General features: G+C 36.4%; 1 protein-coding gene across 1 annotated transcript in view; it reads left to right on the top strand.

Annotated features, from left to right (window-relative positions):
* CWC27 (CWC27 spliceosome associated cyclophilin) overlaps positions 1-9,615 on the top strand; it is a 111,790-nt gene extending 102,175 nt beyond the window's left edge. Inside the window, exon 14 of the mRNA XM_031608221.2 lies at positions 9,215-9,615. Coding sequence (XP_031464081.2) covers positions 9,215-9,377 — 163 coding nt within the window. The 3' untranslated portion in view covers positions 9,378-9,615. The remainder of the gene's footprint in view (positions 1-9,214) is intronic.
* The last annotated feature ends 8,027 nt before the right edge of the window (positions 9,616-17,642 follow it).

Below are 17,642 nucleotides of genomic sequence, written 5' to 3'. Positions count from 1 at the left end.
AAATAGCAATTTTGGAATCAGAAAAATGTTGAGCTCAGCCAATCAGTTTTTAAATTGCATTGTATTAAGAAATAAATCAGTGATGCACACTGTTAATATTTACTACACATAAAAGTCTTCTACTTTTTATTTCCAAAATTTCTTATTTTACACAATATCTGCTCTCAAACTTTGCATTATGAAATCCTTCTGGATAAACACATAAAAAATGCTTGTATTTCTTTCATAAGCCTAACCTTTTTGTATATATTTTGTAGAATGCCATCTCTTTCTTTGCCATAATACCTTAGATCAATGACTATGAAATATGGTTTCCTCAAGATTAGCAGCAGTCTCTGCAGATTCAGCTGTAGAAGCTTAGCTGTGACAAACACAGTGAGTTCCTGCAAGCTAAGCAGCAGTCAATTTCACATGCCGATGCTAGCTTGGGGAACGAAAGAAAAAGTGCTGCTGTAATTTATGCCAGTGAGGCACAAAGATGGATTAAAGCCATGTTTGCTCCCCTCCTCCCATCCAGATTTGAGCCAACGTTCCTCCACTAGTCTGGAAAATCTGGCTCTATATTAGGGCTCTCCTGCTAAGGCCATTGATTTACTCAACTACATTTAGTTAAAAAAAAAAAAAAAAGACAAAATACTTACTTGATTGTTACAAAGAATAAATGCGTGCCAGAGATCTGTATTAGAAACACATTGGAAAGAAGGGTTTCTTTTCTGTTTGGCAAAATACAAGTGTTTGTTTGGGTTTTAGCATTTTAAAGGAAGAATGGAAAAAAATCCTTCTGCTATAAATCTTTCCAATTTTATATCCACCTTCAACCTTTTACCACTAGAATGCAGTCAGACCTTGATATGTAAATGTTAGCTGCTAGCTCACTGCTGAATAGTCAGTAGTATTGTATTAACAAATTTTTCTTCTGATGAAGTTATATATTTATTGCTTCTAGCTGTTTGGCATGTCTGAGAAACTCAGGGCATTTGGTGTGGGTTTTTTGTTTGTTTATTTTTTGTTAATTCCTCCATGTCTAAGTTTATTTGGACTAGGTATCTGGGCCTGGAATCAACTACTGTTTGACTTAAATTCAGAGATGATCCATGCTTTACTCAAGGGATATCTAGTATTTCAGTTACTATCTGGAAACTCTACATTTTATTTATTGCCAACAAATCTAGTGAAGAATGAAGAAATAATCTTCTAAATCTTGAATAGCTTAGCTTAAGCTTCCTGAGTATTTACACACCTTTTTAAGCACCCCAACATCATCTGTTTCAGTAACATGATTAAATCATATGGATTTGGATGTATTCAGAATGGGAAGAGGAAATAACAAAAGAGAAGAGAGCACATCCAGAAAATGTTGAATGCTAAGTTATGAAAATCCAGTATTCTTATGTTAGAAACAGTCTCCTTCCCCTCCCTCCTACTCTGTGCTCTGGTGATACAATATTCCTTGACTGTGTTAACCTGGGGAGGCATTTGCTGACTTCTAGACCATCAGATATTGTAGAAGTCCATGCCAGAAATAGGATACTAGACTGGATGGATCATTGGTTTATTCCGGTATGGCCGTTCTTATGTCCTCATACTAAATGCTGTGTGAAGTTTTTCTGTGCTGGTACACTGTCTGGAACAACATCTGGAATTTGCATTACAGTCTTCCATACCAGGCTACTCTACTAGGAGCAGTTGTCTATTTAAAGCACCCAACTTCTTTCATCAGGCTACTTAACATTTTTCTAAAGGGGATAAAGATATACTGTAAACATACTCTTTAGTTGTGACTGAACTGTTAGAACATAACAATAGGATAACTGTGGTGGTGTGTTGTTGGGTTGGTTTTGTTGTAGGAAAAATGCTTAAGATCATTGATCATCATGGTCTAAATATTTCTAATTATCGTACTTAGAGAAAGTCCAAATTTTCACCCAGTGATTTCATTATCTTCAGAACTGGATAATCTTTTTCGTTAAGTTGATTTTACCTTGGAATTTTACTTAAGTCCTCTTTCAAAAGAAAAAATGCTTAGCAACATTTTGAGCAATGAAAAAGTATATTACACTAATATTTTTAAAAATTGTTAGAAGCTTTGGAAAAACTGAAGGTTTTTTTGTTACACTTAGTAAAAATATTGCTTTTTTATTATTTTCACAGTGAATATTTTGTAACAAAAGTCGGTAAATAGCATTTGAACAAAATATCTCAAGAAAACAGCATGTTAGAAATATCTGCAAATGTTCCCTTCTGATCATTTTGTGCAGTTAACCTAACAGAAGAGTAAAAATACTTAGTAGAATTTTTTAAATGTATTTATAATCAGTTTTCCTTGGTGAGAATTGTGGAGGTTCTTGCTCTGTACAATAGCAGCAGTAGTATGTCACCTCCATTGTTAATATCTGAATGAATGGAGACTAGTAACACTCTCTTGATCTGAAACTCAGAAAATACTCCTTTCAAGTTAATCCCATAAGAGTGCTTGAAGGGTGGAGATTGTGAATGACATTTACAGCCACAGTGAAAAAAGATTCTGCTTTTATTCTTAAATTTCAGTCAAAAACTGTACTCTGTACCATATTCATAAACTAAAACAAATTGACTGAAACATTCTTACCTTGATATAAAACTAAATACTCACAAAACTTATTTGAGTATGGCAAATATTTGTGTTTCAGCAACAGTTTTCTGAATATTTTCCTGAGTATTTTTTCTATTTTTAAACTCGGTGGAATAACTAATGATTTGGATTTGGCTGGGTCTAAAAAGCAGATCTTATTTCTCTTTCAAACAGCAAGTTGGATTTTTTTGTTGTTTTCTTTTGTTGTTGCTTGTTTTATCTTTTTAAATTTGAGAAACAAGATTTTACTAAAGCACAAAAAGCTTACAGGACAAGTGATCTAATTATTCAGGAAGGGAAATGTTCATAGAGGAACTGAGCAGTGAAAAAAGGAGGAGTGAAATCTTACAGCAGTAACAATGACAGCAGAATCCTGACGACCAGAGAATATTACTTGGAGGCATAATAAGCTTTTTTGACATGAAATCAAACAGGTTTGGTAACCTAGGTCCAAGCTGGAACAAGGTATGATACAATGGAAGTAACTACAAAATGGTAGGAACTTTCATAGATAATTCAGCCTAGCAATGCTATGAACTAATGAGACAAAACATTCTCATGGAAGCTTGTTGCCCATGCACATCTCTTTTCATGGTAGCTGTGTGAAACACTGAGAATGAAAGAGATGGATCTGGTTTTGAAGCTGTATCTATGGCAGTACTTAACGCTATTAATACTCACTGCTTTAAGAATCAGAACCTACATCAAATACTTGGGAAAAAAAGCTAGCTAAGAGAGAGGAATTTGCATTACGGGATTCCTTTGCATGAAGAACGATGATGGTTTATCTCATATAGTAAAATAACAAAGGTCAATGGTGAGATGGGGCAGATAGAAATGAAGACCTTCCCAGCAGGAGTTCTGTTGATTACTGAAAATAATGGTGGTTGCACGTTTCATCAAACGTAGATGTATTTTCTCTGTCCTGCTGGATTGCATTTACAAAATTATCTGCAAAGTTCTTGGACACTGTTATGCAAGAAGTGGTGACAGCAGGCTGAGCCAAGAAGCTTGTTTTGATTGTAGTATCTCTGTTATGAAAAACTGTTTAGATTTTATCATTATTTCCTCTTATAAAATTCTCATTGTTTTATGGTTTTGACATTTTTTGTCTTGTTCTTACTCTTCTACTCTTGCTTTGATTTACATTTTTTGCTTGTTTTCAATTGAAAATTGATTTTTTTTTCATTTTATTTACATTTTGATCAGTCTCTTTTTCTCTGTTTCTCATTCCTATCCTTTTGTTATTATTTACCTTCCTCAATTTATTTTTCTTTTTGTCTCTCTGTTTCTGAACTGTTTCTCCTCTTCCTGTGCCACCCGCTTCTCTGCTGGAAGTGAAGAGTGCACCAGTGAGCTCATTCTTCCAGAACAACTAACATGCTTCTTCCTTGGGAATGAGATCTCATTTGCTTTGATCTGCGGATTCACTAATCTGTTTTCTCATCTGTTCACTACTACGCATCTATCCGCTGCCTAAATATCATGAGGGTGATGGGAGGGAAGCATTATTACGTTCCCACATCCACATTCATCATTTAATAAACACGTTTACAGTAGTTGCAGGAAAAATCTGCGTTGCAAATAGAATAGAATGTAAGGGAAGCAGTAGTACTTGATGACTGCTTTTGTTTTCTGTGTACATAACATTTGTCATAAGTGAGAAAAGTAGGTAGCATGTTACTTGCAAGTGATGTTGAATGCAGAAAAAGGTGTGATTGGTTGTTACAGGCTGTAGTGGTAAAATTATATATATTAAAGATTTGAGACATCTGGCTAAGAAGTTTATCCTAACAGAGAATTCCTTTCAACTAAAAGCTAACCATCTGTGATTGTTTCCAACTCCCCCACTTGGGAGCTAAGATGACACTGGGTGTGCCACTCCTGCAGGCTCCAGCAGGAGCCAGCCATCTCCACACTGTCTCTTCTTAGAGCTGCAGCACTCATAAGTTACTTAAGGAGTACACCTCTCCCAGGGACAATACCTGCTTTTAACTGGAATAGCTGCTGTTCCTCTTCTTTCCTTTTCTTCCCCTGAAACAGCATATAGGTTTGTTGTCACTACTTACACTACAGTAAGTAGTGCATTTTAAGTAGCATATTGTTCTGCATTTGAAGAACTGTGCATTTCTTATTCCTCAGTGCCTGCTGATTGCAGAAACAAAAGATCTGTCACCAGCTGCCATGCTTTTTGCAGGCGCCCCCAAATGAGTCCTGACTATAACTGCTTGAGATGTTAGTGCCTTTCTGCCAAAAGTTGCTGCCTTATAGCAGAGTTGGCAGAATTTGTCCATGCCTGTTGAGGATTTACTGCAAAGTTGAGCTGTTTAAAACAATGACATAGGTTAGTGTAAGCTTATGTCCCAGGCACTCTACGGAAGTTACTGAAGTGCTGGAGGGAATGGAACAGATAGTAACTTGGACAAGGAAGGTTGAATGAGCAACAGGTGGGCTGGTAACAGCCAACAGCTGTGCCAGATTGATTAACAAGCATGAAATTAGACAATGCAGTTTTTCACTTCAGTTAGTATAAAAATTAGTGATTTGGGCATTGTGTTGTATATGGAGTTTAGAGCTTCAGCCCTAGTGCAAAAGGATTTTCACTACTTCCTTGTTATCACTGATACTGAAAATAATTAAATTCACTGATTGCTACTTTGGTTTCTCCCAAAGGGCAGAGCAGGAAAGGCTAGAGCTGATGTGATACTTGATGTCTGCTTATGCTACGCTTAAAATGACTGCCAGCTGTCAGCTGCTGGCACATGCTTCAGATCAGTGCATGGCTCACACATCCCAAAATCACAGGAATTACCATATATCCTATCTTTTCTTACAAGTACCTTTGCACTGCAGTAGTTCAGTAGAACAGTCTGTCTCCCAAATAAGCTGCTTGAGTCTGCCTGGAGAGCACCGTGCAGGTGGGGTCTGGTCTTTGCTGCCCAGCTGGCAAATGCTGCTTTAGCTATTGGACACAGCTTAATCATAATGCAGCAGTTCTTGAAGTTTGCTGTACTGATTTTTTTTAGTATCGCAGCCAACATTCTCCCACTTGTTACCTCCTAGAAAACAATCAAACTGATCAGGAAGGTATTGTGTTAGTTACTGCAGTTCAAGGACATTGAGGAGAAGATACACAGTCTGCTATTGACTGTGGAGTCTTGTTTGCCAACTGTTGCATGAATCATCCAAGAATGTCACTGTACTAGGAGTGTATCTGCTTACCTTTGGAAATACTGTGTTATCTCTGATGCAAGTTAAAATGTGTACAGGTATTTCAGTCTAATGTATCAAGACATTTCATTTCTGCAATACACTAGAGAGCTGAGTAGCAAATGTCATTTTTTTAACACTGCAGGAAATAGGTGCAGCTGAAAGCACAGATGCTGCCTCAGCACATGGAATAAATCCATACTGAAACTATCCAGCACTAAAACTGTAGTAAGATAGCTAGCTCTGATTTGCTGCCTGAGGTAGTCTTAACCCAGAATCATCAGTTTTGGCAAGCTATTTAATTCATGATAATTTTTAGAGGGGAGAAGAGGGTAAGAAATACACCCTGCATTGCAAAAGTTTGGGTTTCGAGTTTAATGTATAAGAACTGACACTTTTCATCCTTTAAATTTTGAAGAAAAAAAGTATTTTAAATTTGTGTGTCTTACATAGTGTAAGATGAACTGTCAGCAGTTGGTGTTAAGCAGAAGTTGAGTAGTAGATTATGGAAGTCCAGGGATGAAGAGATGAAGCTGGAGATTTCATCACAGTGAGTGCAGGGCACAAGGGGGCAGACAGCTCTTTGCTGAACTCAGGAGCATGAGGAAGGGTAGAGAGCTATAAACTGAAGAAGGAAAACATACCACATGCATTTGTGGAATTGTAGCCCAATCTCAGCATTTGGAAAGTCATGCAAATGCAGGCTTGCTGGAGTTGCTTGAGTAAGACTACTCTAAATTTATTAATTTCAAAAAAATTAGATACTGTAATATTAGATACTAGATATAATTAGACAACTAGATACTTCCCATGTTCTTGAAAAAAAGAAGACATTATTCTTTCAATAGTATGAAGTCTGATTTAGCGTTTACTCTGATGCAAAGTAGGTATACCTGTGAAGATGTGTGTCTTGCAAAACTAAGCTGAAGTTCACACCAGGGAAGTATTTTTTAAAATCTTTTGGGTTTTTTTTTACTTTACCTATGAGATGCTGCATCTGAAATTCATTCAGTGAGTTTCAAAGTAATTTTTAATGTTGGCATATTTTTATTCACAACTGGGAACACCTCAGTGGAAAGTTACGAATAGAAGTGAGAGAGTGACTTCTTTCAGCTCTTGGAAACAAATACTGTGTGATCTTCCCTGGAGGTGTTCAAGGAACGTTTGGATGTTGTGTTGAGGGATGTGGTTTAGCGAGAACCATTGGTGATAGGTGGATGGTTGGACTGGATGATCTTATAGGTCTTTTCCAACCTTAGTGATTCTGTGATTCTGTGATTCTCTTTATCTGCTGCATCCTATTTCTATGGTCAGACCCAAGAATGAGAGAGAGATTTAATTCCTATGCGTTGTATCCTACAAATACACTATGTCATAGTTTGAAACTCCAGCTGATTAAATGGTTGAGAGTACGCTGTACGCATTCATTTAACATCCTCTAAAGTCACTTAGTGAGTAATGACAGCACCTCTTTGGGACCGTATTTTAATTTAGTCTGGAATAATGTGATTTTGTATTTTTAAATGTATATACATATTTTGATGCTCATCTTTAATATGTCGAAAAAATATGACAAATGTAAAAAAGCATGTTAACTAAAATAAATTACTTCAGTCTCTCCACAGTGATACAGTGTTTTTATAATTAAACTACAAATACACAATCATGAATCACTCTGATGGTACATTATGTTACTCTGAATTGTAGATATGACTAAGAAAATACTATATTTTTTTTATTAGTCTATGAGGTTTATAAACTACTGAATTCCACACACTGGAAACAAGTCTTAAGAAGTATTTTCAGAGGACGTGGTAATATGCATGCCTACTTTCAGTACTGTTCAGTGAAAAATGTAAGAAACCCACACGTCAATAATAGATTGTGTTGAAAAATCTCGATTACTGCATGTAAGATTTTTCAAAAGCATTCTAACCCTTATGTTCCATTGTTTTGAATTTTGTTTGATTTCTTTAATAGTTCAATACTGTAATCTACATCTACTGACCTGATGGTGCTCTGTCCCTTTACATGTGAAGATCTGCACTAGAGCTCTTTGAAAAATCTGCTTTGTTCACGATCTCTTATATGTTGTGAGAGACTGATAAAGCAATCTTTCATCAGTAAACGAGCTTTCATTCTGATTCTGACTTGTTTTTCATGGACTTCCTATTTCATAAGGACTTTACCAATATCTAATGTTGTAAAGACAAACAGGCTTATATTCAGTTCAATTGTTATTGTTCAAATCATTGTTAATATTGTCCCATTAAAGTTAAAGAAATTTTTACAGTTGATTAAAACAGAGTCCAGACTTAAGTGAGCTTTTTTATCACATCTCTATGCACTGAAAAATCATTAATTTAGTTTTTGGTGTTTTTTTTCTAATTCTGCTGCCTTTGGCCCATAAGTATCAGTGTTACTATGACTTTATATTCAATAGTCTTATTAAGTAATCATGTGGGCTTTTCATTTAAAATATTACTGCTGTGATGAACACCATTAATTCTGCAGGCAAGTTTTGATACTTAAAACTACATTGTGTGATACACAAAAGTAACAAGGTTGTCAGTAAAGACAGTAGACTGACAATCAGTCAAATTTTAAGCATCTGTAGTATTTTTCTTCTCTTTTCTCCCAACCCTTTTTCGTTAGACAGAACAAATAATTTATCTCTTTGTTTTTAGTCCAAACTAAAACTTGTAGGTTTCTATTAATAAGGCCACAGTTAATCAGCTTAAGGCTTTCCTGGCACTGGATGCAGCTAACAATTTTTGACTAGACTATGGCAATATGATCAGTCGGACTGGAAAGAGAATTTGCTGAAAAGGGAAAATAAGATTTCTAATCAACAGTAGAAAAAACTGGGGTTGAAAAAAACTTTAGTTTAACATTGAAATAATTAAAAAGTATTATCTGAGCCAGGTTAAGGTGGAAGAGTAGTAATTCAGGCATTCCCATGTTGATCTGTGCACCTTGTTAGTTTTCCATGCAAGCTCTTCTCTCCTTTTGCTTAACTGGAACTGTGAAAGGAAGTCCAAAGTGACTAATAGGAAAAGTTTCTCAAGAAACACTCCCTGTTCCTGGGAAAATTATTCAGTACGTTTGGGAAGATACATTAAATAGAAAAAGACAAGACAAGAGAGTTCAATTCTTGAAATAAAATCCAGCAGAGCAAATTCCAGCTGGTATTTGTGAACATGTGTTTTCATAAAAGTGGTTATCCTGTTATACCAGAGTTTAATAAGAAAAGGAAAAAAAAATAGCAAAGCTTAGGTCTTCTTTGCTACATGGTGCTGCTTGGTGCTACAATTTTGTCATGGTTATCATAATCAGAAATCATAACTTACTGTTCTGTCACTGTATTTGAGCCATGTTTTATTTGTTTCTTAGGATGTCACATGTACTTCAGTTTGAAGATAGGAGCAGAAAGGTGAAAGATGCAAGCATGCAGGATGAAGACACTTTTGAGATCTACGATCCACGGAATCCTGTAAATAAGAGGAGAAGAGAAGAAAGCAAGAAGATAATGAGAGAAAAAAAGGAAAGGAGATAAAATGAATGTAATGCTAGCCTTGAAAAGTGACTGCAATAAAGCACTGGCTCTTTTGTAAGCTGTAGATCTTAAAAATATCACTGGACAAGTGTGAAAAGGAATCTCTCAGGACGCTATTGTGTAGTTTTGAATCTGGACTACCATTTGTTTCTTAAGTTGTGCATTAAAATGCTCTCAGTGCATTCATTATCCAAGTTCTATAAAGCTTTGTGTGTATTTAATAAAACAACTGACTTTACTTTGGTCTCTACTTTAATTACAGTAGTCACCATCATAATTAAAAAGTTTTCAACTTTTCAACAATTTTTAAATTTAAAGAATGATTTTTTTTTTTCAGTGAGGATAAAATTAGAAAATAGAAACACCATTCCAAAAGTATAATTATTATTATTGGTTTATGAGAAGGTATATAAAGATTACAGCAGTAACCATTGACTTCCTGAGCCACTCTGTCATTGAATTAAGATTATTTAGAATGGCCCCAACTTTCTTGAAAGTTTAATTTGAGGAATTGGTTAATTTTTCCTCCTTTTGAAATACATATTTTCCAATACATAAATGCCAATACATATCCCAACCTGGGATAAGGAATCTGGGGAGTGTTATTTCACTATCAGTGACACACTAATAAAAAGAGAATTTGAATGGATTACAATGATTGCTTAAACTGCTGCAATACTAGAAACCTTCCATTGCTAGAATTTTCACTTTAAAGTACCTGGTAATTCAGGTTCACTTGTTAATTAGACCAGTACTGAAATGAAAAATGTGATCACTCTTATTAGAAATGTAACCTTTTTTAGAAGAATTATTTTATCATTTTAAAATAAACAGTTTCTAGGGTTTCCAGAAAGTCATAGTCTTTCCACAGATTTCCCCCTCCTTTCTCCAGGTGCTAGCATTTTTGCATAAACTTCAGAATTCTCACTGCTGCTTCTTTACAGCACTTTCTGATGCTGCAGAAGTTTGGAGAACCCGTATGGGTCATAGTTAAAGAAGAGGGACACAAGTGAGGAAGGTCATTAAAAAGTATCCCAGAGAAGTGTTTTGCACATGTTGTTTTTAGAACACATTCAGTAAAGTATGGTGTCCTTATCAAGCTGCCACTGCCAAATTTCTTGATAGGGTCTGAGGTGTGAGGTACATAAACCTGCACTGGTGGGTTAGTATGGCCCAAATGCCAGAGGTCAGATTAATGCACACTATTGCTTTAATGTGCAGTGTAATCTAGGAGATAAAAAGAAAACTTGGAGGTGTGACATGAGATCCTGTATAAAGCTGTCATTATCCTCCTCTTAGGCTAAGTGAACTATACTGCACCATGGTGTAAAGAAGTTAAGAGGGGTTACATACTTAAATATAGCCATTCACAGCCCAGTAAGTCAAAATTATTAGTCATTAGGCCATTTTCTGTCAGGCTTTGAGCATCTTACATGAACATCTTACACTGCATGCTGTTAACGCTATTCATTGCTGTGCTTGTAGAAAAAAATGCAAATTTTAAAATAGTTATTATAGGAAATGAGTGTGTAAAATCCCAATTCTGATGGCGTGGGTGGAAGACAGGGAGGATGTGGGTGAAAGCGTGCATGCTGTGGGAGAAGAGGTCAGCGCAGGGAAAGTGAGGACTACAACTAGGAAGAAACTTCAGCATCAATTCCAGGAGGCAGCTTCTGGCCTTATAATAGAAAAATGTTCTAATTACATAATTTTCCTGTAAGCAAAAATAGGATGCATGAGGGAATGAATAAGTTAACTAACAGCCCTTTTTGCTGATTTTTTTTTTTTTTTTTGTCAACTCCTGCAGTAGGTCTGTTTGTGCTGGACTTGATGATTCACATCCTTAAGCACTAGAAAAGCATAGAGAGAAAAGCTTCACTCAGGGTTGAGAGCTCCACTCAAGCAGGTGGTGGTCTGAAAGGGTGATCTGTGGTAACATCACAAGAACAAGAAAGTAACTTTATACTGATATCTTTTCGGCAGGTGAAGACTGCATTGAAAATTAGTATACATTTTTTGCAGTAGACACTTTATCTTATGTAATGAATACTACAGCTAAAACCACGTGTTGCCTTTTAAAGCTGATTTTAAACATCACTCAGTTACACTTTGTTCTGGGAGGGCACAAAGGCCTTCCTCTGAGAAAGGAAATTTATACCCAAGCAGCAGTCTTTCCTATGTCTAGTGAATATCCCTTCAGAAGTAATGATAGACTTTTACTGCATTAAACACAGGTTCACAGTAGTAAGCTGGCACACAGTTTGCACTGTGCCTGGCTATCCGTCATGGGTGTCCAACCTTGTGGCTCACCTGGGCCTCACTGAGTGAAGAGGAATTGTGTTGTGCCACATATAAAATATATAATACAGCTAATGCATGTAAGTAACAAGACTTTTTTAATATGTACTTTTAGTAAAACATAAAAAAAAAGAGAAACAAAAACACAGAACTAGCAAGTTAGACACATGGATTTAGACACAAAGAGGAAAGCCTTTTTGAATGACAGTGCCTTTGTGTTTGGTAAATGGGACTAACTTTCCTGGAAGCTGGTTGGCATTTTGCTGTCTACTAAACTCATGTGTAAGGCTAGAGATTAAAATCCTTACATTTTTTCTTTATGAATGGCAAAGTACATTAAAAAAAAAAAAAAAAGTAAGCTGAACCTACTTCTGTTCAACAAAAGAGGCAGGATTTGTGATTATTCTTTCATTTGTATTTTTTCCTTTTTGAGTAGGATTTGTAGCCTTTTAAAGTAGTATGACGCCTACAAGCAAAGCTCTTCTAGCTCATCATGATGCTGTACTGCGTGTTATAGCCAACATAGGTGCTACAGAATTTTTGGAGCAAAATAGAAAAAGCAGGTAGATAATCTACTTTCAGCAGTCCCTTGATAACCCTGCCAATGAAAGGCAGATTTGTTAGGCTAGTTTCTTGCATCATTTTTAGCAGACTGATATGTAATGTACTAGACACTATGATGACACTAGATATCAATAAAGATTTATTATAGAAAATGTTATCATGTTTTGGATCTCTGAGATCTCAAAGTGTTAGCCATATTGAATGTCTTTTCAGTCACAGCTGTTACACATACAGAGGCAGTGTCATCAGTGTCTATCCTTTTACACTTGTAAACTTGCTAGACACCATCCTTGTATACCCCAAGGTGTACAGATTAAAAGAGTAAATTAAATGCAAACAAAAAAACTACCAACTACTTTCTTGCTTTTTATCATAATCCAGAAAGCAATAGGGTAAGTAATACTGCATACACATTAAGTAAGCATTTCCGGTACCCTAAATTCACTTAAAGTACTTAGTAGTTAGATTAGCTAGTTCTAAAAGTGACAGAAGTCCTAGAGTTTCTATTCACAAGAAGAGAGGACAGGACAGGAGAGATGCTGTCAGGGTCTGCAGCATCATGTTACACATTTCTTCCTGAGCAATGCTGGCTTGCAGCACAAGCAGGTTTGAGAAGAGATTGTTCCCTTACTGTTTGCTTTCTGCAGTAAGTGGGTGACTAAACTGTGGGGTTAAAATAACTACACACTGGCATTGTCTGCTCTTGTCTAGAGGAACTCAGGCTTGCAGGAGACAGAGTTATGTTCTGGCAACATAAAAACCTGCCTCAGACGGAGCGGGTGGCTCCAGACTCTGCCTCATCCAGGCGGATCAGCATCTGTCATTATTTAAATGACGACAGACAACTGGGACTGTGAGATATGTATTCTCAGTAAAAGATGCAGATACTTGCTTACATCTTTCACTGTAACAGAACATGAGCTGATGAGATTGTGGCTGCACTTAAAATTTAATGCTGGTATATATAGAACAGAGGATATAAATGGAAAATTGACACCACGTCTCTTGGCATTTTTTTCCGACATAGAAGACTTACATCACCTGGTAATATCTACCAAATGTTGCCAGTTAAACCTGTGAAGCTGACCACAACTAGGAGGATTGTTGTCAAGAGATGACACTGAAGTACCTAAGGAGGCCTGGGGGCACTGATGACAGCCCTGTGTCACTGCCCACTCCCTGCTGCCAGCACACACAGAGCATGTTCAGAGTGAGCAGGAGGAACCACCTCAACCCAGTGCTGTTGATGCTCCTGCTGCCTCGTTCTCCAGTAGGCTCATTACCTGGGCTTAAACTTGACAACTAATTGACTTTCCGTCTCAGATGGTGTCTTGGGCGTGTGTCCCTTGGTGAGAGCTGCTTGTGCCCATTACTTCTTATTCCACTTTCGGCAATGTGTTATCATTTGATAGCACCTTCCTGCTCTCTCAGTACAAGAAGTTCTCAAGATATAAGTCACCATACAATGGTTTTCCTGCTCTGTTTGCCTGATCAGATGCCAGTCCTGATCACTTTACTGAGAAATTAATTTTTGTTTTTCACAGTAGCGCTGAGAATTTGTCAATCTTTGTCAATTTGTCAAGAATTTGTCAAGTTTGTCATCCTGTCAATTTGATATCTATCGATCACAGATGGGGGTTTCCATGTGATCTTACATATATTCAGACCTTCCCTCGTGACACCAGCTTTGTTTATAAGCTGCAGGTCAGAAGTGTCTTTTTAAAAGGCAGCTGCAAATAAGACACTTTTGCAGGTCTTTCTTACGAGTTTCTCATTTGTTGAGTATTCGATTGCCTTTTTATTCCCCAAGACTTCATCACCATATTGTCTCTTCACCATTTCTTCCCTGTTAGCCACATATACTAATGGGCCAGAGAATAGATTCCGTACTCTTCTCCTCCCCCTTCCAGAATGGATTGCTACCACATTTACAGCTAGGCATGTTGTCTTGAACAACATCTCTGTGTGCTTGGCTTCCTGATACTAAGCTGGAGAATCTGTACAAGTATCACATTTCAATTGAGGCCCAATTTTATTTTGTTATGATGTGCTTAATAAATGTTGTGCACATAGTTTCTGTACATCGTACAAATAAAAAAAAAAAAATTCAAAGCTTCAGAGAGTAGACTTACAATTGAAAATTTAATTTCATTATGTTTAAAATAGTCTCCCGCATATCTGCCTTTTTTTGTTGTTGTTCCTGAAATACACAATGAAACAGCATCATGCCAAAAATGTTTTCTCCATTACTCTGGATCATATCCTTTATGTCATACATAAATGATGAAAGCTGGAAGCTGCTAGACATTTCTACTACATCAGACTGTTACACTGAACTGATATCACTTGGCATAGTATATGGTTCTAATACACAAGAAATCTGATCTCAGAATGAGAATCTTCTAACTGCAAACTGCAACTGGTATCTGGTGCTCCTCCGAAGCTGTAAAAAATTCAGAGAGCTAATTTTCAGGAAAAAAGAACTCAAACCTATTCTTTTCAATTTTTTAAACACAAACTAAAGGTTGATAATAAGCTTCTACTTACAAAGTACCATTAAAAAAAGATCATGTTGCCTACCTTAATAATTCTGAATTTGCAGACATTTGTAGAGACTACACAACATACATAACTTCCTCAAAAAAAAAAAAAAACTGTTCTTAGATCTCAATACACTAGAAAAAAAATTGCATACTCTGAAGATGTAATGAAGAACTTTGAGGTATGTGGAAGTTAGAGGGAAAATCTACTATTCTTGACCTAGAAGACCACATGGAAAAGAACTCACAATACAAAGAAATTCTACAACAGGCTCTATTTTTAGTTTGTTCAATTCATTGACTACAGAACATTACAAGGAATGACATTCAGATTCCCCAGTAAATAGGAGCCACAGATTTGAAAATTCTGTCCAATATTCATAAGGTTATTTGAGTTCTAACTTGCTCCACTTTATTATTTGTTCATAAGAGTAAAAGGGCACAGTTAGAGAGCAGTTCTTTAATTTTGGCAGCTACATTTTGGAAGTAATGAAGTATGCAGATCTGAAGCTTTTTATATTGAGCAGAGTCTGGAAGATCATGTTTTTGCAGCAGCTATTTGCGGCAGAAAAACTGGCTCTGAAATATCATGCACTCTTCTTCAGAAGTAACTTTTTCTTTTTTTGCATTTTTTCACCATTTGAATGGCCTCTATGATCTATATTATTAGGTACTGTGCCCTACTCTCTATAGTTATGGCCCTGGAATGGCATACAGTGAATGTGTGGTCATTCCAGTGACTGTACATACAGTCCCTTATATTTTTTATAAGATTGCTTTTACAGCTATACTATGTTTGCCCTTACATTTATAGGATATACAAAGCAAAAAGTTTACAAATAAATCATAAAAATTACTTAGACTGATGGAGCATGGGGTGGTCCCATTTGTTGTGGAACATGAACTGTTCCATGAGCAGGAACAGTATAGGTGACATGAAACAGTAAGTGTGAAAATGTGAATAATGATTCAGGTTAATAGCATGTTTAACTGTCATATCTGTCTCTACCTTATGGACCTAGGAATACAGATTTTAAGGTATCAAGTCTTGAGGAGAAACAAAAATCTGCATGTTTTAATACATTGTAGGCTGTTGTCCTAATGATAATGATTGTCACAGAAAAAATATATGAGAAAGTTCAAGAATCACAGAATCATTAAGTTTGGAAAGACCACAAAAATTATCTATTCTAACCATCAGCCTATGCCTGTGACTGAGACAGAGAGAGAGAAATTGTATTCTGGCCCAAACATGCCAGACTTAAGTATATTTATAATGAAATCAGAAAAATCTCTTTGCAGTACTTTATATTATTTTGTGAAGACAAAAATCATCAGGCAGAAAAACCATGGAAAGCAATGTTTGGCTTTGCCAAACAAGGAATTTACATAAACATCTACAACTAATAAATAAATAAATAAATAAATTTTAACCTCTAACTCTGATGCCCATTGCTGTTTTTTGTCTAATTTCAGCTGGTTTCAGATGAGACCTCATATTCCAGAGAGACCGGAATATAGTGCCTCACTGTCATATAATTAAGGCTCAGTCATTCCTCAGACAATATTTTTACAAGGTCACTTTGCAAAAGTATGTCTAGCCTATCCAAATGACAATATTATTTGTGCCAAAGGTTTCCCTTTAGGGATGGAAGTATTCCAACTACTGTTTAATAGGCTATATGGAGAAGCTAAAAAAAACATCTTTTGTAGCACACACAGCATATGTATATAGCACAGAACTAAAGAGCACAGCCTGATCATTGGAAATATGGTCTAAAACAGGCCTCAAAAAAAAAAAAAAAAAAAACCCACAAAAGCAGTGAGCTTTTGAGTTTTCCTCCCTGATATTATTTTTGGAATTCCTGAATTTAACCAGAAATAAGACTGTGCAATGGAGGAGTACGTCTGAATTCAGTAGCTACCTCAGACTTGTGAGTAATGTACACCTCAAAAAAACAGGCAGCATTAGGAAGGGAGAAGGTAGGCAACAAACCTAATAATGGAAAAAGGATGATACTGTGCACAGGTCAAACTTGACTGAATAAAGTTTCAACAGTGTGAGGCTTTGTAAGACACACGTACTCCTGAAACTTCTCTTACCATACTTTGTTGGTGCTGTGCTTAGTTTACCGTGTTTATATACAGCTGCCCCTTTTTACCGAACAACAGTGATATAACCAGAAAGCATGATTTTGGGTCAGAACAGATGGGAGATCAGCAAGTGTACCTATAGAACTTAGTTCAGAGGTTTGTCCAACATCTTTCAGTGAATTAGTTGCAATTAGTCTCATTCACCAGTATGCTTGCAGGGTCTTCTACCTGTATTTTGCCTCGGCCACAATTGTTAGATCGCTCATCAGAACATCATATGACATGAGTCAACAATTCAGCCTGCATTGCTTCTCAGTTGCTTGCAAAACCCTGCTACCACAAGCTAGCAGGAAATTTTGTAGTCAAAGTATTTTCATGCTATCAAAGCTAAATGCAATTTCGTCATGTTAGGAAGAATAATATGAAATGAAAAAAAAATGTACCGTTGGAAGGTATTTGCTGAAATGCAATTTATCTTTAACATGATATAGTCAATGTAAGACAAAGATGTCTTTCATAGTTCACTAAATCCAGCAGCATGAGCCAAGCTAAGACACAGCTCAGGCTTAGAGCCTGATTAAGTCAGTCACAACCATTTCTTTTCCCCAGATGTGTCACTAGCAACAGCAATATAAACTCTAACTGCAAACCAGGAGACTGTGCATTTTCCAAGCCTCAAGTTCTTTAAAGTTTCTGGCTGAATGTGTGAAACTGAATTAAAAGTCAGCCCTGGATCTGAACAGATGATATGATAGAGGTAAGCACTTTG

This window comes from Phasianus colchicus, chromosome Z, assembly GCF_987193195.1.
Source record: "Phasianus colchicus chromosome Z, bPhaCol1.hap1.1, whole genome shotgun sequence".
Taxonomy (NCBI): Eukaryota; Metazoa; Chordata; class Aves; order Galliformes; family Phasianidae; genus Phasianus; species Phasianus colchicus.
The sequence above is the reverse complement of the archived record's forward strand: the minus strand, read 5'-3'. Positions and strand labels throughout refer to the sequence as shown.